Genomic DNA, 25,813 nt, shown 5'->3' with positions numbered 1-25,813 from the left:
CATTTTCCTTACTGTAACTAAAGGGAGTGCAAAGTCTATTCCCTGCTTCCCCTAACTTTTGCTTATATACTTTTCAGTTACTTTTGAATACCTGGCATAATAATCATAATATAGTTCAACAGTTGTTTATGCCAATCCTTTGCCATTAGTTCACACATGAACAATCCAACACTTTAAAAATGCAAAAAAAAAAAAAACCAAAAAAAAAAACCAACAACCCAAACATACATTTGCAACAGTATTTTGGCCATTCAGTGTGAGCGTAAGTAAAAGGATCAGAGAGATTCCAAGAATTATATTAACTGAAATCCTATGCTCTTGAATATTTCCTAAAATTCAACACATAAAATTGGACTGGTTCCCTAGCTTTATGAAGTTTATATAGCCTCCTATGTCTCCAGAATCAAATCTGGCTGCTGCACAACAATCAAATGAAAAAAAAGTACATAAAGCAAGTATAAAATCCAAATTTATAAATATATTTATGAATTAAATCTATATAGGCACCCATCTCATATACTTTGAGTTCCATATTTGATTCATTTTGGCTACTTACAAAAATGGCTTTTGCTGATGTAGGACATGAAGCTCAAGTTGAATTAACAAAATTGTGTTAGGTGCTGATAATTAAAGGCAAGATAAAGCTTGTATAGAAAATGTGAGGTGTTGAAGCACATACTGGCGTAGTCCTTAAGTCATGTTGACTTTGCAAGACTAATAGAAAGTACATACTGTGGGGTTAGAGCAGTGTTTCTCAAATAGTGGGGCGCGCCTCCCAGGGGGGGCACGAGGCTCCGTAAAGGGGGGCGCGAAGGCTCCCTTTCCATCTGGGTGCAAACGAGGGGGCCGCGGCCGCTGGTGCACAAAGAGGTCTTTGTGGCCTCGCTCGCGTCTCCTCTGGGCTAACTGGCGGCGAAGGTGGCAGCGAAGGCGGCGGACTGGAGTTTCCCGACGAGGTTGCCTGTCTGACCAGCCCCCGCTGGCTCCTGGCTGAGGGAGGAGCTGCCGCTCCGCCTTCTCCGAGCGGGATCCGCGCCCTGCAACTGGCCGCGGCGGGCGAGGGGAAGCGGGAGCAAAAGCTTTTGCTATCAAATCCAGAAACCATATTTTTTATGGGAAGTACGAGAATGAACTTCAATTTCATAATGATATCCCAAGGAACAGAAATAGCATTTTAAAAAGTCTTTTGAAAATCTCAAAGTTCCTTGTATCTGGTGGATGTTATCCTTTATCTAAAAGGGTTCGAACTTTGAAAGATTTTTTTTCACTATTAAAGTTCATAACATGTCCTATTTATAGGAAACATTTGGACTGTATTTTTGTTTGATCCTGTTGATAGGACCCTACAAGGAAAGGATTATATCATATCATTGCAGTTGTAATTGGATTTGGAACAATAATTGTTTCTGAAGGTAGCAATAATCATTTTTGCAAATGGAATATAATTGATTTTAGGGAACACATCCTAAATTGTTCAACTCCTAGCCTCAAAACGATGCTATAAGCCAGGGGTGTCCAAACTTGGGAACTTTAAGACTTGTGGACTTCAATTTTAGTGGGTCTTAACTCTCTGGTAGATAAGACACAACAGTGTCACCCAGCATCTGACTTCTCGTCGGAAGCAATGCATTATTCAATACAGTGTTATGCAGAGGTGTACTTATAACAATTTTATAGACAAATGATACTATTTACAGTCGTGCGGGGGGGGGCGAAATGTTTTCTTCTTCCTAGGGGGGGCATGACAGAAAATAATTGAGAAGCACTGGGTTAGAGTAAACCAATGAGTTAAGTATACCTTAGAGGCTGGCAAACAGAACTATTTAACAACAAACAAACAACCATTTGACAATTTAGATGCAAATATGTGTACTTTTAAAAAAAGATTAGAGATACTCAGTTGAGTTAATTACAAACTAGAGTAAATATTAAAGATGAGATATATAGAAGGATGAGCCTTGTCTTAAGTTATCCTCATCCAGCTCAAGTAATGAAACAATGGACTCTGTTATTAAGAAAGATCAGAGTCCTGAATTAAAGCTGCTCATTTTTATCACTCCACCAGGACTAATATTGCATTAGACAGAGTGTGAAAACACAGCAGGTGATTTTGTGGTTTTCACAGCAGGTGATTTTGTGGTTTTCCTCCCAGGTAGAAAAACAAATTGGCTTATTTTTGGAAACTATATAGTTTGACTTAGGTGCTAGTGACAAAAAACAATCACCATGATATTTGTGTGCTCCCCTTTGCTACTAACCTACTTTATGGTGTTGCACATTCCCTTAAATCTCAAGCTTTGTTTTGAAAACCCGTTTAAAGTCTTATGGCCCTTAACCCTTTGAAATTTCTATTAGAACTCGTGTTTTACTTTCAAGCAAGGATCCCTTCCCTTGCAGTTGCCCTCCATTTCTGTGTCCAGCTGTCTTAACAAATTTCTCACTCAGCAACAGGAATTTTGAGCTCAACTGTGTCCTATGTTGAGGACTACCTGTATCTGACGATGAATCTAGAGACTGGTATATGCAAAACAGCTGCCTTCCCCCAAATCTGCACCCTTCTCCTTTCATCTTTTTCATGTTATTTCCTGTTTCTCTACCATCCTACTGACAAGTCAGATATTGTCCAGGGTTTTTTTAATTCAGTCACAAACACTTTTGAAGTCTAGAGAAAGGCAGATGCTCCTGTGGGATGAATAATAAATATGAACAATGTAAGAACTGAATTAACCTTGCTAAACAATTTCCAGCTGAAACATGGACTTTGAGATGAGGAACTAAGCCAGTACATATCCAGCTAGGCAAAGGTTGTCTGGAAAGGAAGCTTGATAAGGTGAGGTATAGGATGAAAGGTAGGCAATGGGCAGAGTTTGGAAACTGATAGTTGTAAATGGTAGGTGATTCTTATAACTTGCAGACACGTGATCCCTACAATTGCTCACGTTGCATTCTTTAGTATACTGGAGTGACTGTAATTGAGCCGTCCCCACATTAATAAATTCATATGTAAACCCTGTGACATGTCCTGAACTGTGTGACTTCGTTATGAAAGCAATGATTCAACAATCCATGCAGACTTGGGTTCCCCCCCCAAATATAGCCTATAAAACTGAGAAAACCTACTACATTCTTCCCCTCATTCTGATAGGAATGAAAAAGACTTGGCAAAGAAAAAGACGTCCGTCATGCATTGATATTTTATCTCTGCAATAGCTGACGGGCTTTTGTAGACGATCCAGTTAAAGGACTTTTAACTCAGGGTTCCTCAAGTTTATTTATTATTTTATTTATTTATTTGATTTGATTTGATTTCTAGACCGCCCCCTCTCCCCGAAGGGATTCCTATTGGCCATTACAGGGTCTCCCCTTGCAAGTCAGAATTTGGTTATTCACTATATTATGTGAACTCAGCCATTGTGGCTTACAAATAAAGCAATATGTAGTGGATTGGTATATGAAGTTGACCAATTGTAACTTAAGAGTAATCTGTGAACTTTATAGGTTAAACGGGAATCTTACAAATCATTTAAAGTAAGACTACTTAACACAGAAGATTCAGAATGAGGCAGTCCTAATCAGGTGGCTTCTGGTCAAAAGCCTCAAGCCGTTTCTCCTCTAGGTAACGGGTGCCATTGTCCAAATGCTCAGGAACTTTAAACTTTCTGTAACTTAAACCTATTCAGAAAACAACCTTGTTTCTGAACTCAGTGCATTTTCTTCCTAAGCAATTGAGCATACAATGACAATAAGTAACATAAAGATGTTGCAATCCATCTTACTGTATCACTATGAAAAACTATTTGATCAGTTACTGACCCTTGGCAATGTTCAAGGAAACCTTCAGCTTATTTCTTTTGCAGACGTTCCAAGGAAATTGAAATTGAAATTGAAATAGTATAATTTATCAAATGCAGTTAATTCATATTGTTAGCTACCCACCCACCCCCGTGAGGTTTTGATAGCCAGTTTATTTCATTCTGAATTTTGATTCCAGTGCATACAGAGACACAAGTCCATTTTTTTTTTAATTGGAAAAGGTTAATAGAAACAAAAAATCTTCCAGAAATATTGTTCTTGGCCCATCATATAAAAGGCCTCATTTATTACATCTTCCATTAGATTCAAATATAGATTATTTGTTCCAACTATTGCAATACAATACACAGTACAGAAAACAGTAACTGTAGGAAAACACTCTGCAGGTCTTTGGTGTATCTTAAAAAAGTATTGAAATAGGAGGCTGACAACAGCTGCATATCATTTCCAACTTGACCTCCTTTTTGGCCTTGGAGGTTTTTTTTTTTGTGACTGTCTTAAGTTACATTACACAAAGGTTGCACCTGTAACAAATTACACATGATGCCATTTTAAATTTCCCTACCAGAGTATCATGAATATTTATATATGAAATGTCCGTAATTTCATTTGTATCTATGGTTTAACTGAAAGCCAACCTGCTCTGGAGTCCTTGGAGAACTCTGCAAATGTTAGAAAGTTGCACAGAACTCTCCCCTCCCCCAAGGATTTATCAAGCAGTTATCAATGCTGGTCTGTTTTTATTGTGTCGTAGTATATGCTAGTATTGTTTTATATTTTCCAATATATTGTTTGGTTTCATTGGTCCTGTAAGTGTATGTCTCCCTCATAAAGTCCACTTCTACACCCAAAGGGCTATCCCATTTTTAACTCCTATTAGAAATCTCTGAAAATTATCCCACAATGTTTATAATGTGAACAAGATGGGCTCTGTCAGTAATAACTGACATAAAAATAAACAAAAATCAAAGCCATCCTGGAATCTCAAGCTGCGTTTAAAAAAAACCCAGCACCCACATCTTCATTGGTGGCTCATGATTTCAAGCTGCATACTAAATGAACCAACCTACGAAGTGATCATTTAAGAAACCTCATCACAGATATTTTCCCCCAATATTACGAAACCATGAATAAGCCCATCTGCTTTCCCATGGTTTTTTACAATGACATCCATGAGCAAATGCCCAATGAACTTGCAAGCCTGTCCTTGTTCCTTTTGCATTTGGCAAGTTGCTCATTAAACGTCTAATGCAACTTGAATCTCAGCGTCTTTTTTGTAATGTGAGCAAAACTGGATGCCGTATTCCAGGTGTGGCCTTACCTTAAGCGGTACTAACACTTCGTGTGATTTGGATTCTATGCCTCCGTTTATACAAGTACTGTGTCCTTGTGATACATACAATAGATAAGGTAAATGGCTACCTGTTGTTCATGTGTCTCTCTTTCCCTATTTATGAGGGCCCCTTAACCCATTTTTACCAGTTGGGCTTTTTTATGCTTGTTGAAATTTAATAAAGAAATAGCTATAAAGAAGACACTTAACAAGGGACTGGGAAGGGGGGGGGGGCAGAAGCTTAATTAATACCTACCTTTTGGACCCAGAATGAGGCATCTGACTACAAGGGTAGGGAAGTGGCAGAGACTGAAAGACAGTTGATGCAGTTGGGATAGCATAGCGAGCAGCTCTTTTTAAAAGATGCAGTGGGTGAGTACAGGAAAGGACTCACTCTTCTTAGCAGGTAGTACCTAGCTATTGCTTGTTATAAAACATGAGCATCTCACAATGTTTGGCCAATAACTGCCTCTGATGAATAGCCACAGACTGCCTAAATTTACTAAAAAAGCAGGAATATCACCCGAAGCTTATTTCACACAACCTCCAAGGAAAATGAGACTATATTCCCGACATAGATATCCTGTTCTGTCCCCCCCCTCCCAATTTCCCTCAATGCTCTTCTGACTACTGCTGTATGAGTAGTTTAAATGATATCCCCATGTTAAAGCCCCCTCCCCTCCCAACCTGGTAGCAATTAGCTAACCTTGTCTGGTCTTGAAAAACCCAGTGTCTGACCTGATTGGTATTTGGATAGGAGGCACCAGGAAACTATAAACTCTGAAATCTGAAAAACACTCCAAATGGAAACCCACTTTATTGTTGCCAAGAAAACAACCTGGACATGTCCATGAAGACATCAGAAGTCAAGTCCAACTTGAAGATTAACCTTTTAGGACTGTGCAGCCCTTTGGATTCAAACTGGTGCTTTGGGGCGTGCATGGATACAAATGCAGCACCAGCCTGCACATCTTTAACCATGAACTGCAGTAACTGTACAGCAACAAGAGTAGGCCATAAAATAATCTAAAGCAGGGGTGTCAATCTCAAGGCCCAGGGGCCAGATCTGGCCAACAGGGCCGCTCTGGGAACAGCGAAGGACTGGCTTGCAATGCCTCTGCTAGTGAAAACAGAGCTCGGGAGGGCTACACACAGCCATCCCAAGCTCCATTTTCACTGGCAGAGGTTTGCAGGAGGCCATCGCAGCCAAAAACGGAGCTTGTGAAAGCTGAGTGCAGCTCTCCTGAGCTCCATTTGAGCTGGCAGAGGCTTGCAGGAGGCCCTCGCAGGTGAGAACGGAGCTCGGGAGCCCATTTTCACTGGCAGAGCACTCAGGCCACCACAGGGGGCCCCAACATGAGTGACATAGAGCTGGCCACACACACACACATACACAGGCCACACACCCCTGGCCCAGGAATCAAACACAAACCTGATGTGACCCTCAATGAAATCAGGTTTGACACCCCTGATCTAAAGCAATCAGGAGGATGATAACATAATTGCTCCCATTGTGGAGTTATAAAAATGCCACTGGAAAAAGCAGAGGGCTGAGTACAACTTACAGTTTTTGTACCACGGCCATAAGGGAAACCACCTTAAGCCATTATTAAACACCGGGACCAACGTAGGGCTGACCCTCACTCGCAATTCTTTGTAACTGTTCCTTCTAGCCAAATGAGGGCGCAGGAATGCCCTGGGAGAGGTGGCTAAGGCAAGTTTCCTTTCTATTTTCATCTCTCATGGCTGAGTGTAAAGGAGAGGGTGAAAACAAAAGCATAGTTGAGGGATAGGGAGCAAAGGTGATTTCCTGTTAGGCTGCTTTTTGCAGAGTTCTGCTGCCCTCCTTGGTTGGTTGCCACCTTCTGTTTGGTGGGAGGGTGTGCATTGGCCTGTGTCTGCCGTGCTCCCCCCTCCCCAGATCAGTAGGAAATGAAGGCGGGTAAAAGGGTGGGAGAGAAGGGCCGAGGGGACAGCAAGGGGAGAAGGTCTGCTTTCTATTTGTCCCCAAAGATCAAAAGCATTGGATCCATGTGGAAAGAGCTGCCTTTAGCCACTAAGTGAAAGTTTTCCCAAAGATTGGGGGGGGAGGGGTTGTGGATGGAGGGGGGAAGCCAGGACAAACTAAAACGATCTTTATTAAAAGACAAAAGAGGGCAGGTTCGGGGGACTTTTTTTTAAATTAAAAAGACAGTGCCATATTAGGATAATATTATTACAAATAAAGCGAAGCCAAAGAAAAATCAATAGTAAATCTTAACATACAAGTTAATAACTATAGCAGTACTATATTAACAGAAATTACAGTAATACGACCAAAAGAAAAAGAGCTTTAACTAAATTTCTACCTACATTAGCTTATTTACAATTTTTCCATATTATATCCATAGTTTTATATATCTTTGTTTTCCAAACTAACAATTATTGACATTCATCAACTTCCCTCTCATTTCTACCTCTTGTCTCTTATCAGTTCATACCATTTATTCCATGTCCTATAATATTTCGAGTCTTCTTTAACTTTTTACGTTAATCGATCCACAATCAGGTTTGGGGGACTTTTAAGGCAAACTCTATGAGCCGCTTCTACTGTTGGGGAGAAAGAAGGAAAAAGAAGCAGAAAGTGGTAAAAAGAAAAACTAGAAAGGAAATCCCCCCCCCCCTTAACTCCCTGAGGAATTTAAGGCTGGTTTCAGAGAGAGGAGCTGGAGGATTAGGGCGCTGCTTTTCCTAAACCAAGTTGCCAATTAAGGGTCGGGGGGACGTGTCCCCCAACGGCTCATTTGCAGTCAGAACCAGAAGCCCCCCCCCCCCCCGAAAAAAACCGGCGCAAAGCGAGCGAAAGAGGCAGCCGTTTTCCAGATGGATAAACAGAAAAGGGGCGGGAGGGAAGCGGAGGCAGCCTCAGGTCAGGTCGCCCGTCTCTCCTCCGAGCCTCCCAGGAAAAAGGGAGGGAGGGAGCCGGGAAAGGGTGGGTGGGTGCGGGTGCGGCTGGAGAAGGGAGGTGGGGCTCTCCGGCCTGGGAGGAGGTGGGGGGAAGAGCGTGAAAAAGCAGCGGCGCGACCCACAGTCACACACCAGCTAAGCCTGGGCTCGGACCTGAGGTCGCCAAGCGGCAGGCGCTTGCGCTTCTCTTTCTCCCTCAAGAAACTTGCCGACTTCGCGCCTCTCCCGCCCCGCAGCGCAACTCCTTTTCCTCGGCGCCCCTTAGCCCGCTGCTGTTCCCTTTCTGCCCAAGCGGGATCCCCTCAGCGGACGCAAAGGAAGCCTGGAAGAGGTTGGAGAGGGGGGGCGGATCGCGACCTCACTCCCCGCCCGGGCTGTGCGCGAAGAGTTTGGGAGAGAGGCTCCCTTGCCGGCTCTCGGCACGCCCCCGCCGCGGCCAGACTATTTGTAGGAGTTGCCCAGAGAGGATCCCCGAGCAGTTGGGCGGCCGGAGGAAGGAATCCAGCCACCTCCGCCGGGAAAAAAACGGGCTTCGAAGCGGGGTGGGGGGGAGAGGATGATGCCTCTGGGCTGCGGGCACGGCTCTGGGAAGATGCCGCTGCTTCTGCCTCCGTCCGCTCTGCTGCTTGCCCTGGCTGGGCTGCTGGCTTCCTGGGCGCCTCTGGCGCGGGGCGCGGCTTGCGAGCCGGTGCGCATCCCTCTGTGCAAGTCTCTGCCCTGGAATATGACCAAGATGCCCAACCACCTGCACCACAGCACGCAAGCCAACGCCATCCTGGCCATGGAGCAGTTCGAAGGGTTGCTGGGCATTCACTGCAGCCCGGATCTGCTCTTCTTCCTCTGCGCCATGTACGCGCCCATCTGCACCCTCGACTTCCAGCACGAGCCCATCAAGCCTTGCAAGTCAGTCTGCGAGAGGGCCCGGGCCGGTTGTGAACCGGTCCTCGTCAAGTACGGTCATGCCTGGCCGGATAGCCTGGCCTGCGACGAGCTGCCGGTCTACGACCGAGGGGTCTGCATTTCCCCCGAGGCGATCGTCACAGCCGAAGGATCCGGTGAGTCGCCTTCGGTTCACGGGATTTAAAATTATGAATTTAGTGGTCCCTGAGGTGCGAAAGGTTGGTGACCCTGGCCTAGAGGCCCCTTGGAGAAATGAAATTGGGGTGGGGAGGTGGAGAAACCAGAATCACTGTGTTGAGGCATGTGAACCACTCCACTGAGGAGGAGGGAGGGAGGGAGTGTGTGCTATGAGGGAAGGGGGAAATAAATAGCTCAGGGTTTCTTCTTCCTAAAAGAACCTGTAGAATTTCTCCTCCACTAAACAACCATTGTCTCAAATCTGCTGGCCTTTCCTATCTTAGCCCACACATTCATTGTCAGTCGATCCTTGTCTTCTTTCCCCAATTACCCATTTTTTCCTTAATTGTAAATAAACCTTTCCACTTCTTTCATATGTCCAGGTCTTATTGTCTAGATTTGCCCACAATTTAAGCAACAGTATCTTGCTGGGGCAATCCCTTGAGTTCCAACCTTGCCTATCAAACTTTTTGATCTGTGTAAAAAGTAAGCCAATTCCTTTCTAGTCGTTTATAATCCTCTAACCATCCTTGTACCTTTGTAAAGCCACGCTGGTGCTGATTTATTTTGTAAATCTCTGGTTTGGAAAATGAACTTGATGATTAATCTACTTTTCAAATCCTTATCAATCATGCCTGATCCATCTCAACAGAGATGAGGAACCCGTGGTCCACAGATGTTGCTGCCTAATGAAGGCTGGCCTCCAGCAATTAAAGCAATTAAGTTCTTTTAATTTTCTTGGATGTATCTCCATTTTCCAGTGTGTAACCATGATAATTTGCTTTATCTGATGTTGGTAAACCCCAATTCCAGCAAAGTAGGTCTTCTGAGCTGACTCCCTCATTGCCTTTCCATTCCGTAATCATAGCTTCCCCAGCCCCCTAAAAAGCCCGCAACTTCCTCTAATGTCTCATATTCTGTTCTCCATCTGAGTTATTGTAAAACTTGCATAGCAATTTTGCAAGAAAAATCTTAGTCTTTGGACTCTGTTCCCAGGCAATACTTTCTTTGTGATCAACTAAAAGTGCTTGTTAGCTTTTTCTTGGTTCATTCAAAATGTTACAAATGTATATTTAGGAAGGGAAGGGAAAGGAAGGGAAGGGAAGATAGTACTAGCTTTAGTGGAGTTGTCTTCTCTAAGTCCCCTGGAAAATAAATAAATCTAGGACACTTGATAATTTGTCCACAATTGTAGACATTGTTGCTTGCCCATGCTTGCAGGTTTCTTTTCCGTTGGATGAATTTAGGTCTTATATGTAAACTGAATATTTGCTTAGCATTGAAGCCAATTGAAGTTTTCTATGAAAAGAAATCTGTAAATCAGCACCTGATTACCAGCTGTGACTCTCACTAAGGATCCTAGTTTTCCTTTGCTGTGTGGCTATCACTAAAATCAGTTTCCCCAAAGTTAATTCTTTGCAAAAAGTTTTGCTACTTTCTAATTTATTATTAGGATCTTGTATGTTTTCTTTTGAATTTAGTTTGGCAGTGGTTCTGGAAAATGCTAGAGCTAAAGATACTAGAAAAATGAAATGGCTGGATTCTGTTTTAAGATTCTCCATCTTTCTACGGCTTCCCTTGCTATTCACACTTCTTCATCTGAAGAAGTTCCATAGATGGAATGGGTTCTACTTGTTTTTCCTTGGATTCTAGTTAAAGCCAGGGAGACTGCATACCTACGAAGAGGTGACTGCACAATGGAATTAGAATAAAGGAACACATACCTCTTGGCCACTTTGTAAATCAGGTGGCTGCACAAAATTCTCAGCTACACAAGCCATTTCACAGATATTGTCTTGTTGTATGTATGTATGTATGTATGTACAGTATGTATGTATGTACAGTATGTATGTATATTCCATTAAAATAGGGTTTTCCAACCTTGGCAATTTTAGGATGCATGGACTACTGGGAGTTGAAGTCCATGTGTTTTAAAGTTGCCAGAGTTGGAAAATCCTGCATTAGTTAGGATGCAGTTCTAGTCCCACCTTGGTCATGAAGCCAGCTGGGTAATCTTGGGCCAGTCACTGTCTCTTAGCCCTAAAAAGAAGGCAAGAACAAATCACTTTTGAAAATCTTGCCATGAAAAATATAAGGATTAGCCTTGGCAGTTGCTGGAAGTCAGTGGTGACTCAAAAGCACATACACACAAAAAGCATCATCATCATCATTATTGATTGTATTTTAAATTGTATGAAAAATATGTTAACATGTCCTACCTGGAATTACAGAGCAATGTAGAGGAAATCTAAGCATTTTAAATAAAGATTAATGGATAATTGTTCAAAGGGTATAAAGTGGAATATTGCACATGAGTGCATTTATTAAAAAGGAAATAAACCTTCCTTTACATGGTAGAGTCAAATGAACAGATTTTAAAGATTTCCACTACACAAATTTATGGGTTACTTAATTTTTTATGACAGGATGTTTATGCATATAATTCTTTGTTTGCAACCTAATCTAGTGGAAGTGTCTCAGATCTGTGTGCCAATCCCCATAAACCATCTCCATCTTGTCCATTTCCATGTCAACATAATATTATTCTCAGTCCTTTTGAAAATGGAATGAAGATTAGGAAATAGTTGGTGATTTGTGCTTAGAGGCTATGAGAGTGTTTGAGACTCCCAAGAGAAATGTGTATTGGAATCCAAAGGTAGATTTTTGTGACCAATTATTAACTTACCATATAGACTTAGTAAGAAAACCCAGGAGGGTACTGACCTGTGTCTGCTATAGGTAGAGCCTACCACAATTAAAGGAGATATCTGAGAAATTCCATTTGGCAAATCTTGATCAGTGATGATTAAATAACCTCTTTAGAATTGGCTACTCATTGATGTAACTCTTCCCCTTGCATTTCTCCAGTATGTTTAAATTTTTATGATGCAAGATTATAACAAGCAGTCATGAAATACAGAATACAGAACGTTCCTTAGGGGGGAAAAAATCTCTTTGGTGAGATCCTTCTTATGCTGATAGTCTCCTGGCTGTAGAGCTCACCAGGTGATAGTATTGGCAGATGAACCCTTAAAATTCCTTTACGTCTTAGAGCAATTAAATTAAATGGAAGCCTTCAACTGCAAAGTATATTCAAAACCAAGATTGTTTGTATTAGCTGGCACTGTTTGTTTGCTTTGCTTAAGGTTTCTGGGATGCAGTTTCTGGTGCATCCTGCCATTTCCCAAAATTTCCAATGAGAGGAAACCCTTCCCATACCGAAAAGGTGGAAAAACCCATAATTTCTCATATACAGGTAGTCCTCAACTTACGACCACAATTGAGCCCAAAATTTATGTTGCTAGGCGAGACATTTGTTAAGTGAGTTTTGCCTCCGTTTATGACCTTTTTTGACACAGTAAATCATTGCAGTTGTTAAGTTAGTCACACGCTTGTTAAGTGAATCTGGTTTACCCATTGGCTTTGCTTGTTCAGGAAGTTGCAAAAGGAGATCATATAATCCTGGGACACTGCAATTGTCATAAATGTGAGCCAGTTGCCAACTGTCTGAATTTTGATCGCATCTCCATGCGGATGCTACAACAGTTGTGTGAAAAATTGGTCATAAATCTCTTTTTTCACGGATGTTGTAACTTTGAATGGTCACTAAATGAATGAGGACTACCTGTATTATTGAATTACAAGCTCTCATCTTGAAAGGCAATGGAAGTTGTTGTTCAACAACATCTGGGGCTCTATAGGATCTACGTACATCCTTAACCTGAAGAGGAATGGCTTGAAAGCCATATGAGTTGACAGAGGCTCTGGCAAAAGAGTGCAAGCTTTTCAAATAAGACAGCTGAGCATAAAGATATAAGCAGAGCAAGAGCCAGCTTGGTCTAGACCAGTGATGGCTAACCTTTTTGTTGTTGCATGCCGAAACACCCATAATGCAGTGTACATGCTCCCCGCACCCTGTGTTCCCTGCTTGCACCACACATCTGTGCATGTGTTTCCTCCCCCAGAAGGTCTCCTGCACCAACCTGGAAACCAAACTGGGGTGTGAGGGTGCTGCATGAGCCCCCAAAATGCAATGTGAGCACCCCCTGTGCATGCGCAGCAGAGACACGAAGACCAGCTGGCCAGCAGGAAGGTGCACATGCATGCACAGTAGAGCTGGGCTGGGGCGATGGATGGCATACCCACCGAGAGGGCTCTGTGTGACACCTGTGGCACGCATGCCATAGGTTCATCATTATGGGTCTAGACTCTAGTGGTTAAGATGCTGGATGAAGAGTGAGGAAATTCAAGTTCTAATCCTGTCTTAGACATAGAAGTTAATTGGTAAAACATGGGCCAGTCATTCTTTCACATCCCAAGAAAGAAAGCAATGGCAAACTTTTTTTTTGAAAATGTTGCCAAGAAAACTGCAGGGACTTATCCATGTAATTTTCCAGGGACGCTTAGCTCTACAGCAGGATCAAGCAATAGGGAAGAAAATGGTAAGTGAGCACCTGTCTACCCTAGACGAGTTCAAATCACCAGGACCGGATGGATTACATCCCAGGGTTCTGAAGGAACTGGCAGACGAGATCTCAGAACCACTGAACTATATCTTTCAGAGATCCTGGAGCACCGGGGAACTACCAGAGGACTGGAAAAGAGCTGATGTGGTTCCCATCTTCAAAAAAGGGAAAAAAACAGTTCCAGGAAACTACAGACCTATCAGCCTGACCTCAATACCAGGAAAGCAATGAATTAGCGAACACCTAGAAGCAAACAAAATAATAGCCAAAAGCCAACATGGGTTTGTCAAAAACAGATCATGCCAGACTAATCTTATTGCATTTTTGACAAAGTGACAAAATTAGTGGACCAGAGGAATGCCATCGATATAGTTTACTTGGACTTCAGTAAGGCATTTGATAAGGTAGACCATAACCTACTACTAGATAAAGTAGAAGAATGTGGGTTGGACAGCATCACCACCAGATGGATTCGTAACTGGCTGACCAACCACACTCAACATGTAGTCCTCAATGGAACTGCATCTACATGGAGGGAGGTATGCAGTGGAGTACCCCAAGGCTCTATTTTGGGTCCAGTACTCTTCAACATCTTCATCAATCATTTGGATGAGGGAATAAATGGGGAACTCATCAAATTTGCAGATGACACCAAGCTGGCAGGAATATCCAACACTCCAGAAGATAGGCTAAAGATACAGAAGGATCTTGACAAACTTGAACATTGGGCACTATCTAATAAAATGAAATTCAATGGTGAAAAGAGTAAGGTTCTACATTTAGGCAACAAAAACGAAATGCACAGGTACAGTATAGGTGGTATCTTGCTCAACAGTAGTAACTGTGAAAGGGATCTTGGAGTCCTAGTGGACAACTATTTAAATATGAGCCAGCAGTGTGCAGCAGCTGCCAAAAAAGCCAACACAGTTCTAGGCTGCATCAACAGAGGGATAGAATCAAGATCACATGAAGTGCTAATACCAATTTATAATGCCTTGGTAAGGCCACACTTGGAATACTGCATTCAGTTTTGGTCACCATGATGTAGAAAAGATGTGGAGACTCTGGAAAGAGTGCAGAGAAGAGCAACAAAGATGATTAGGGGACTGGAGACTAAAACATATGAAGAACGGTTGCAGGAACTGGGTATGTCTAGTTTAATAGAAAGAAGGACTAGGGGAGACATGATAGCAGTGTTCCAATATCTCAGGGGTTGCCACAAAGAAGAGGGAGTCAAACTATTTTCCAAGGCACCCGAGGGTAGAACAAGAAGCAATGGGTGGAAACTAATGAAGGAGAGAAGCAACTTAGAACTGAGGAGAAACTTCCTGACAGTTAGAACAATTAATCAGTGGAACAGCTTCCCTCCAGAAGTTGTGAATGCCCCACACTGGAAGTCTTTAAGAAGATGTTGGATAGCCATTTGTCTGAAGTGGTGTAGGGTTTCCTGCCTAGGCAGGGGGTTGGACTAGAAGACTTCCAAGGTCCCTTCCAACTCTGCCATTGTATTGTATAATCCAGGGCAGTTCAAATATGCCTCTATACCATTTTTGTGAAAAAGGATTTTCTAATTCAGGAATGGAGGAAAATTGCTGAATTTGAAAAGTCACAAGCATTACTCTTTAAGGCTAGAGTGCTCTGAATTAAGATGGAAAAACTGCGTAATGCACAGAATAAATGCCCCAAAAGTATTCTAGTGACCATTTTACAGAGACTAAGGAAGTTGTCTGTATTGGCTTGACATTTGCCTTGCTAAGTACTTGCCATATTTCAGGCTTTGTTGACTATGTCCTCAGTTTCACTCTTTGATTGACTTCATGGTTAGGTGCAGAGGTTTGCTTTTCCATGAAGCCAGGTTTTGGAATGGTCGGGAACTATTCTGGACATTGGGCACCAGAAAGTTGAGATTCATTTGAAAATCTAGGCCAGCTTATGAATTCAAACAGTAGAGCATAATAAATAATATTTTTCGGAGTATAAGACGCACCTTTTTCCTTCAAAAAAGAGGCTGAAAATCAGGGTGTGTCTTATACACTGAATACAGCATTTTTTGCCTCATGAAACCCCACCCCCTTCACCAAAATGGCCATGCATAGCCTTTAGGAGGCTTTCAGAGTGCTCCTGGGGGCAGAGGAGGGCAGAAATGAGCAAAAAATTGGCTTTTTTTGCTCAATTTTGCCCCCCCCCAACCCCCAGGAGCACTCTATAAGCCTCCTAAAAGCTATGCATGCCCTTTTTTTTTTGAAAAAAAATGGGCCTCGGTTTTTTGCCCCCCCCCCCCAACCACTCTACAACCTAAAGACTATTCATGCCCTCTTTTTTGGGAAAATGGGCCATTTTTGGGAGGTCTGCAGAGTGCAAAAACTTTTTTTAAAAATTTGGCTCTTCAAAATTGTAGTGTGTCTTACACTCTGGTGCGTCTTATACTCCGAAAAATACAGTACACACACACACACACACATACACACACACCAGTGTGCCTAACGTCCCTGTCCTACTGTCCCCATTTATTTGTACCCATTTCCTGTGTTCTTATTCCTGTTATCTTGTACATGAGTGACAAACTAAATAAATAAATAAAATAGAGTTAGAAGAGTCTTTATAAGAAAGGAAGGCATATATATGAAGATAGGTTTGCTGTCTCTTGTGGCTTTCTAAAAGTACACCGTACAACCCGAACAGTGTGTTCCTAAAAGTACCTTTTTAATTCCACCTCAGAGCTGAACCTGTCTCTTCTGGCTCAGCTGAGACAATTGGGGCAGCCTGTCTCTCTCCTCAGGCTCACCTCACTCCCCTTCTTCATTCGTCTCATATTTTGACAACTGGTCTTCAAGCTTCAGCTCTTCACTCCCCAGATCCGTCTACAGACAGAGTGGTGACTGTTGTTTCAGCTGCCTTGAGTTTGATACCTGCTGGGAAGCTCTGCGGGCAAGTGGTTTCGAATGGCGGAATGGGGGGGAGGGTGAATGTCTCACATTGAAGCCTCTGCAAAGGTCCACCTCCCTTAAGCACGGAGGTGCTTCCCAAAGTGCCTTCAGAACAGATCAGCACTGAAATCCAGCTTGGCAAAACTCGCAGCCATTAAGAAACTGTCATATTCAGAGCCACGGAGAAGTCGTTTTCTGTCAGATTGCCCCAACGTTACCTATTGCGGAGGACCAGAAAGAGCACAATAGTTTCATTGAATAAAGCCAGTGTGGAATCCATGAACGCTTTCTTTCACTGACTGGGAACATGATGACATTCTTGGTGCTGAGATGTTTTTTAAACTAAACAAACATGCTGGCCACTAGGCCGAAGCCACCTCTCTTCCCACTCCTCTCCCCCCCCTCCCCAACCAGGAACACGAATTCCTCATCCTCTAAAAGTAGACTAAACAGTGACTTGAAACTTTGGGAAATGGAGATACAAACTCAAATTGGGGGCTGGGGAGATTGATAGGTTTTTAGGAGGGGTTTCAGGGCCCTGGCCTGTTTAAGCACAAGCCTTGGGTTCATGCAAACTGGTATAACTTGTAGATCAATTACACCTGTTTGCATGGCCCCGATGTTTGTTCTTAAACAGCCCAGGGCCCTGGGACCTCCCCAGCAAACCCATCAATCTCTTCCACAAGTTGAGTTTGCACCTTCTCCACTGGTTGGATTCAGCCAGTTCGCACTGCTTCGGAAGAACCAGTTGTTAACTTTCAGAGCAGTTTGGTGAACTGGTTGTTGGAAGAAATCATTAGGGCAGAGAACCAGTTGTTAAATTATTTGAATCCCACCACTGGTCTCCTCCATGTGGGTCATATGCTGTAGGCATATATGGTCAGAAAGAAGTGGGGGTTTGTAGCCCCTAGGGCTGTACCGTGCTTTGGATATGTCCTGCTAAGTTATGGTCACAAGGGAGGAATCATCTTAAATGCACTCCATTTGTCAAAGAGCTTGCTTCATGATAACAGCCACAGGAGAGAGAGAAAACTATACTTATTGTGCAGACATACTCCTGTTCTTGCTGTGTTCTGGCAAGACTCTGGTCTAAAATCAGAGAAAGCCCCACTTCCAATCATTGTGAATCAGAATGAGTAACTTTCCTTCCCCCACAATGCTTCTTTGTCTCAGGAGGCATCTGTTGGGGCAATGATGGACATAGCTGAGGCACGAAGGGGTGGAAGGCAAAGTCAAAAGTGAGTTGAGATTCAATTCTAGTGTCACTTGTCTTGATTGACAAGTGACAGGGGCTTCTGAAATTACACCAGGAGAGTGCATAAAATTAGGCTGAGGGTCTATGTGGCCTAAGAAATAGGCTATCTAGTGGTTTGACTCATTGGCTTAATGGCATGTTGCAGTGTTTCTGAATGACATATAAAGCTGTGGGCCAGCTCTCACCACCTAGCAGCTTTCAGCTGTGTTAAATCTCATTTCCCATTACCCACCATAGTGCACAGCTTTTCCCATTTCCTGTGATTAATCTGCTGGAAGTTGACACTCAACATCCGGAGAACCAAGAGTTCCCAACTTTGAAACTAAATGTGTGACTGGGCCTATAATGGAAGATAGGGCCTCCTGTCCTGTCCTCCTATAACCTTCTTGTCCAGCCCTTGGTGATTCAAGGTCCATGAGCACATTTCTCCCAAATGAAAAGATTATCCCTGGAACTCTTCAGCTCCATGAAATAGATTTACTTATGACACTTAGCATGACAGGGTATGAAGTTGGAGAGCAATTTGACCACCAATCCTGAACAATCTTTCTTAGCCATGAACAGCTGACTGATAGGCATTCATATGGGCAAAGTCCCCAGCTCAAAACAGCTTCTTGTTCATTCCCTGGAACCTCACTTCATAGAAACTGCCTTGCCAAAACAGTTTTGCTACCTATTAAGCAGCCTGAGAATAGGGATACGGTGGCTCAGTGGCTAAGACGCTGAGCTTGTCGATCAGAAAGGTTGGCAGGTTGGCGGTTCAACTCCCTAGCGCCGCATAACGGAGTGAGCTCCCATTACTTGTCCCAGCTTCTGCCAACCTAGCAGTTCGAAAGCATGTAAAAATGCAAGTAAGAGAAATAGGAACCCTTGGTGGGAAGGTTACAGCATTCCGTGTGCCTTCAGCGTTAGTCATGCTGACCACATGACTACGGAGACGTCTTCGGACAGCACTGGCTCTTCGGCTTTGAAACGGAGATGAGCACCATCGCCTAGAGTCGGGAACAACTAGCACTTATGTACGAGGGGAACCTTTACCTTTAAGCAGCCTGAGAAGGTACCTGATCGGATGACATTTTGGATCGTACCACTTTGGATTCCACTAACATTTAATTTTGTTCACCACCCTGCTTACTTCTTTGATAGCGAGGCAGGGTGTAAACCAATTATACAACCCAAATAAAAGTTGTACAGTGCTATTTCCTAGAAAAAGAAAAGAAATGAGGTAGAGGCTGAACTACAGTTTTCCATGTAAGCAATCAGTTTTGTCTTGCTTGTGAAAAGAGAAATAATCTTATCCTGCTCTCCATGGATGCTTGTCTTTTGATGCAATTGCTATCATCATAGGAGAATGGTTATTACTCGGTGTCGGTAACCAATTTGTGACTAAAACAATACATCTGAGAAAATGCTTAAGAAGGACAACCACTGTAGAAAATGGTAACCTATAATCTCATTTTTCTTGTAAGATCAGTATAATTACCAATCAATGTAGAGGAGGTCTGTTTTAAGAGAACATTGAAGGGATTTGCTATTAAAATATGTGGATTTAAATCTTAAATAATCATACCATATTTATCATCATCATCATCCAGTGAATATCAGTTTAATACTGGGCATTTTCTGATTATTTGGGTTATAACCAATTTCGTTATATTTATTTTGTACAATAACAATAAAGATTATACTTTTAACCAAAAACCAAGAGTTCATGGAGGTATCACTGTAATATTTGGAAGTAGTTTTCTGCAAAGTCAGTGCGGTAAATTTAATACTTTAAAATATTTGGGGAATCACTTCAGTATAAGCTCTAGTTACAGTTGACTTTTCCCCAAAAATTCTTTCAACTTCAATTTGCAAATCCCTATTAGTACCACTACTACTTCAATATTAAAGATATTCATGATTGAACCAGAAAAATTGAAGACATTTTATGATTGATCAAATATCCTTGATGTAAGGCTTATTCTATTCTAGAATGATTCAATTTACAGTTTTTCTTTCAGGCATTTCTCAGTCTGCTACCAAAGCAGATGCCAAATATTTTTGTCTGGGGAAACGGTAGAACTATTTTACTAAGAACTTTTTTTTAAATTTCTCACTCAGATAATTGGTCTTTCTGCAACATCCTTGCTCAACCTTCCCCTTGCCAAAAAAACCTTCATTAAATATATTCATTTTACTTAATATAAAAATATAATTGTTTTATTGAAAACCAGAGAGAGAAAAATAATCTACTAACTTGGTTTGCTAATTATGAGTGAATTTAAGCCAGTGACTCCTAGCCCAATCCACCCCACAGAGTTGTTGTTATAGGAAAAATAGGAGACAAGCATAATAGATATGTTCATTGCCTTTAGCTATATGTATAAAAAGGTTAAAAATATAATGATACCACTTAAATACCATCTGCATTGACAAAGTCACCATCAGTCAATTACAAAAGGTAATGAAATAGTTTACATCCTGTGTCAATATATTTAACACCATCAAATAACATATCTCTAGCATAGGTCCTTGAGAAGGACTTCATTGGTGGATAAAAATGCCAAATCCAGTCTAAACATTCGGCTGACTGAGCTGAGCAACCAACCAACTGTTAATAATAAGACTCACGAAGGAAGATAGGTGGGTGTGGAAGGTTGCAAGGACCCAAGACGAAGAAGAAAAAAAGGCATTGGAAGAATATCCGAAGGACAGTGAAGAAGATGCACTGAAAACTATTATACCAGGAAGGTTTATGCGTACTGGAAAGACCAAACTGGCCTACAAGAAAGACCAAATGAAGAACCAAAAAGAGACACGGGAAGACAAAATATTACATGGCCAGTACATTAAAATAAAACAAAAACTAGCAGGCAAAGCAGATAATAACAAGACCTGGCAATGGCTAAGAGCTGAAAAATTAAAGAAACAGACAGAGGAGCTAATTCTGGCTGCATAAGACCTAACTTTTAGAACAAATGCATACAAAGCTAGAATTCAGAAGACAGCAACAGATGCAAAGAAGCTAAAGAAAAGTGGTTAGCTGTAGAAAGAAGATTGCACAGACTGATTACAAACAGTGGCATGATAAAGTATCAACAAATGGTGCATTGGAAAAGCTTCAAGAAATACCACTTGCCTGCAAGCAAGAACTGATGGGACCACAACATAGACAAAGAAATATAAAATAAAGCTAAAATGCTCTGGGACTTTAGAATTCAAACAGACAAGCGCCAGCAACGCAACATCCCAGATTTAACAATTGTCAATAAAAAAGACAAAAAATAAAAATAAAAAACTAGGAAGCCAGGTTTTATTTTGGCAGTGTTTTGCTGAGAAAATCATCATGGCCTTAGAGCTGAATGCATTCTACATAAGGACAGATGAAGGACAAATGAAGACCCATGTCCAGCATTACACAGTAGCCAATTGTATGCATTCTAGGGAGATTACGCGATCTTTCAGAAAAGGTGGATCCTCCTAATACAAGTAGTCCTAAACTTACACCATTTGTTTAGCAATCACTTGAAGTTACAACAGCCCTACAATGGTTGCTTGGCAACCAGCATGGATTTACAATGGTTGCAGCATCCCAAGGGTATTTGATTGCCATTTGCAACCTTCCCTGCCAACTTCCAACACAAAGTCAATGGTGGGAACCCGAATTAACAACCACACAATGCATTTAACAATGATATAATTCACTTTAACAACTATGGCAAAAAATCATAACTTTGTTAACTCACTTAACAACCACTTTTCTGGTCCCAACTGTGGTTGTGTAAGAGCCATGGTGGCATGGTGGTTAGAATGCAGTATTGCAGGCTAAACTCTGCCCAAAGCCTAGAATTTGATTCTCACAGGCTCAAGGTTGACTCAGCCTTCCACCCTTCCAAGGTGGGTAAAATGAGGACCCAGATTGTTGAGGGCAATAGGCTGACTCTGTAAACCACTTAGAGAGGGCTGTAAAGCACTGTGAAGAGGTATATACTGGTAAGTCTAAGTACTATTGCTATTGTAAGTCAAGGACTGCGTATTTATACTCACAAGAGGTAGAAATGATATCTGAGGAAGACTCCCAGTGTATTGGGGATGACTCCCAACTATTGTCCCACTGCCAATAGAAGGCTTCTGTAAGTGAAACATTGAAGCAGGCAATTTTCAGCAACAATCTTCTCCATATAGCTCAGGATGTTCTCTCTTTTGGAGAGTTAAGATTATTTCGGGAGAAAGGAGGATAAGGAAGATAAAGGGCTTTGTGGGGGACTGATTGAGTATACTCTAGTGTACTTTGAATGGCAGGAGTCTTGTGTCAACAGAAAAACCAGGCAGAGGGTGTCACGTTCTTGGTATCTGCAGTCTAGTTTTGGCAAAAGTCAAAGAAAAACATACAATGTGTTTTGTGGTTTCTATTTCTTTTATCTCCGAGTGGGAGTTAGGGAGCCATGCTACAATTTTATGCAAGTATAAGCAACATTGTCCAATCCTGCCTTAGCACCATCCAACAAAAGCAACTTAATAATGTGGAAAATCACCAAATCATAAGGCTCACAGATGTTCAGACGCCTGTGAACTTAAACAACAGACAAATAATTAAAGCGGATGACCTGAACATAATAGAAATAAATGGAGAAAACAAAATCTTCCGCATTTAAGAATAAATTGTGTGCAGTGTTCTGACAGATACATACTTTGGCGCAGCCTTCTTCAACTTGGCCCCTTTTAGCTGCACTGATACAGGGATAGAAGGCTGTGCTAAGGCTCAAACCTATTCTCCCCTCCATCTCCTGAAAAAATAAAAATAAATACAATAAGGTAAGGATATATGGTTCTACCTCCTGATTTTATTGGCTTCTTATATTAGGAAGTGGTCTGTAAATGCAGTCTAAGATTATGACTAGAATCTAGAGTTAAGAGATGAATTACCACTGAAATTCTGTTTGTTTTGTCTGAAGCGAATTTCCCCTTTTGAAAAAACACCCCTGTTTCTTTGGCAGAGGGAATCTGATTCTACAGCAGATGGATTTTCAAGCTGCAGGCAGTTACATCTTCCATACTAATGCCAGACTCTTTAGATGCCAGAGTCTTACAAGTCAGGTGCCATATAGATTTGATCAATAAATAAAATAAAATCCCAAGCGTGAATATGCAGCATTACTAATGCCTTCTTGATATTTGCTCAGTGAATAGCAATAGTTATTAGCACTTAGACTTAGATACCGTTTTACAGTGCTTTACAGCTCCTCTCTAAGCTGTTTACAGAGTCAGCATCATGCTCCCAACAATCTGGGTCCCCATTTTACCGACCTCGGAAGGATGGAAGGCTGAGTCAACCATGAGCCGGTGAGATTTGAACTGCTGGCAGCTGGCAGTCAGCAGAAGTAGCCTGCAGTACTGCATTCTAATCACTGAGCCACCACAGCTCTTATACTTTAACGGTGTTAGTCTGCCCTATTGTTTAATACTGCTTTCATTTATCTGAAAGTGTCCAGATATATGACTTACAGCTGTCATACTATCAAGCATGGTGTTTGGGTGTGATGGGAGTTTAGTTCAAAACATATTGAATGAATTTGTCCAGGCAAGTGGAGAAAGAACATTGAAAAACCATGAATTAGCAGAGAATGCCATTGCAATTATGGAGACTACATTCCAATGAATTAAACCCTAATTAATAGCTGCCCAGCATGAACCATTGATCCTATTGGCTGAGGAAGCTAGGATAAATTATAAACGTTACACATCTGGAGAACTGCGGGCTGGAAGTTATTGCCATAAACAATGTTTCTTTTATAAATAGGCAATGCATTAAGTTGACAGACACGTTTCCACGGCAGGATACATCCAAAAAGACTTCTGGAAGAAATTGGAAATTTCCATTTTCCCTTCTGTCCTTTCATAGCATCCTGCCTTATGAATGATATACAGTATTGATTTAATATGTTGATACAGCCACAAGACTTAATGATAATTTAATTAAGCTTTTCTTAATCAGTTTGTGGCCAGTTTAATGATGCATTGTTGAATTAATGGACAAGTGAGTTAAGAACATTTTGCATATATTTTTTTCATGGGTTTTTTTGCTCCTGCCCCTAGTTAACAAGAATAGCTGTAGTCACTGTTTTATGAATTGCTATTAAAGTTAGAGCTGAGATATGCAAATTCAGTGCCCAAAGATTGTAGATGGGGCTTCAGGCTCATTCTTGAAATAGATATTTAAAGATTATGTATCCTTTGTTCATGGTCTTTCAGTGTATGAAAATATTGATCTAAAGCATTTTTAGGGATGATCTTTAAAGACGAGGATATTGTATGTTGAATAGCAGTAGTAACAACAAATTTAGATTAATGTCTTTATTTTAACATTGTGGGCAGTTCTTGTGTTCTCTAGTCCAGCTTTTCACTATCACATATGTCATGGCAATCATAAAATACACGCAGCCCTCGACTTACGACCACAACGAAGCCCAATATTTCTGTTGTTAAGTGAGGCATTTGTTAAATGAGTCTTGCCCCGTTTTATGACCTTTCTTGCTACAGTTGTTAAATGAATCACTGCAGTTGATAAGTTAGTAACTTGGTTGTTAAGTGTATCTGACTTCCCCCTTGACTTTGCTTGTCAGAAGGTCACAAAAAGGGATCAAATGATCCCGGGACACAAGCAACAGTCATAAATATGAACCAGTTGCCAAGCATCTGAATTTTGATCACATGATCATGGTGATGTTATGAAGGTTGTAACTATAAAAAAGGGTCATGTCACATTTTTCAGTGGTGGTGTAACTTTGAACCAGGAGTGAAATTCAGCAGATGTCTGACGGGTTCTGGAGAACCGGTAGGGAAAATTTTGAGTCGCTCGGAGAACCGGCAAATACCACCTCTGGCTGGCCCCAGAGTGGGGTGAGAATGGAGATTTTGCAGTATCCTTCCCCTGCCACATCCACCAAGCCGCGCGCACAGAACTGGTAGTAAAAAACTTTGAATTTTACCACTGCTTTGAACAGTCACTAAACTGTCGTAAGTGGAGGACTACCTATATTATGATGTTTTATGACCATTAAGTGAATGTCGCAGTCATTAAATTAACCAATGGACACGGTTTTGCCAAAAACAGAAGTAAGTGTCAGTTTTGGCAAAAGTGTTGTAAACGTGATTACGTGATTTCAGGATGTTGCAAACGGCTATAAATGCAAGACCACCAAAGTGAGGGTGACTTTTGGAACTTTGGATCTAGGTTGTATGTCCCCTTTTTTGGCTTGGTTGTAACTCTGAACAGCTACTAAACAACTGGTCATAAATTGAGAATTACCTGTAGGGCAAATTCTTTTTATCATAGGAAGTTGGACTTGGGGTCCTGAGAGAAAGCTCCCCATCCCGTCTGATTTTTTTTTTTAAAAAAAGCAAGAGTAATCTCAGTGCCACTTACTAATGATACAGTCTTCCTTATTCCATGATGTTAAGTCCCAGAATTTACAGTATTTGTATTATATTGGGGATTCTGAGAGTTTCAGGCCAGCTCTTCCAAAGATACCAAATTGGGGAAGTCTTTTTTAATGGATGAAAAATTAAGCATTTTGTTGTGGCTGTGTTGAATAATCAAGTATTAAAAAATACTAACACTTGTTTGCATATTTAACAATTCATGCCAGATTTCCCTATGGATTCTAATAATGGGAACTGTAGAGGCACCAATGCTGGTGAGTACATTTTTATCTAAACTTTTTACTCTTGTTGTTTTATTGACCTCAGGCCTCAACAGAATAGAAGCAACCTAATAGTATCAGTATGTTTTGTATGGTACAAAAAAAGATATTTGCTTGTAGTAACAAGTTCCTTCTCACTTACCTATTACTCCCAGTTCTGTAGCATGGAGGAAAGTGATAAATTGGGTAAAACAATGGCAGAGTAGAAGCATATATTTAGATAAGATTCTGTTCTGTGGTAACTGTTCAACTGATATTGTATCCAAGAAGATTGTTAATTTTGCAAATACTGTTTTCCTTTGACATTC

At 41.5% G+C, this 25,813-nt stretch overlaps 1 protein-coding gene across 2 annotated transcripts in view; it reads left to right on the top strand.

Moving 5' to 3' along the window:
- The first annotated feature begins 8,237 nt into the window (after positions 1-8,237).
- FRZB (frizzled related protein) overlaps positions 8,238-25,813 on the top strand; it is a 39,599-nt gene continuing 22,023 nt past the window's right edge. Inside the window, exons 1-2 of one of the 2 annotated variants that reach the window (XM_081938249.1) lie at positions 8,238-9,147; positions 25,452-25,499. In XM_081938249.1, coding sequence (XP_081794375.1) covers positions 8,649-9,147; positions 25,452-25,499 — 547 coding nt within the window. In that variant the 5' untranslated portion in view covers positions 8,238-8,648. The remainder of the gene's footprint in view (positions 9,148-25,451; positions 25,500-25,813) is intronic. The other variant, XM_081938250.1, reaches the window with a different exon arrangement.

Source organism: Natrix helvetica (genome assembly GCF_964273705.1).
Source record: "Natrix helvetica genome assembly, chromosome: 1".
Taxonomy (NCBI): Eukaryota; Metazoa; Chordata; class Lepidosauria; order Squamata; family Natricidae; genus Natrix; species Natrix helvetica.
Note: the sequence above shows the minus strand (reverse complement) of the source record. Positions and strands in the feature narration are given on the sequence as shown.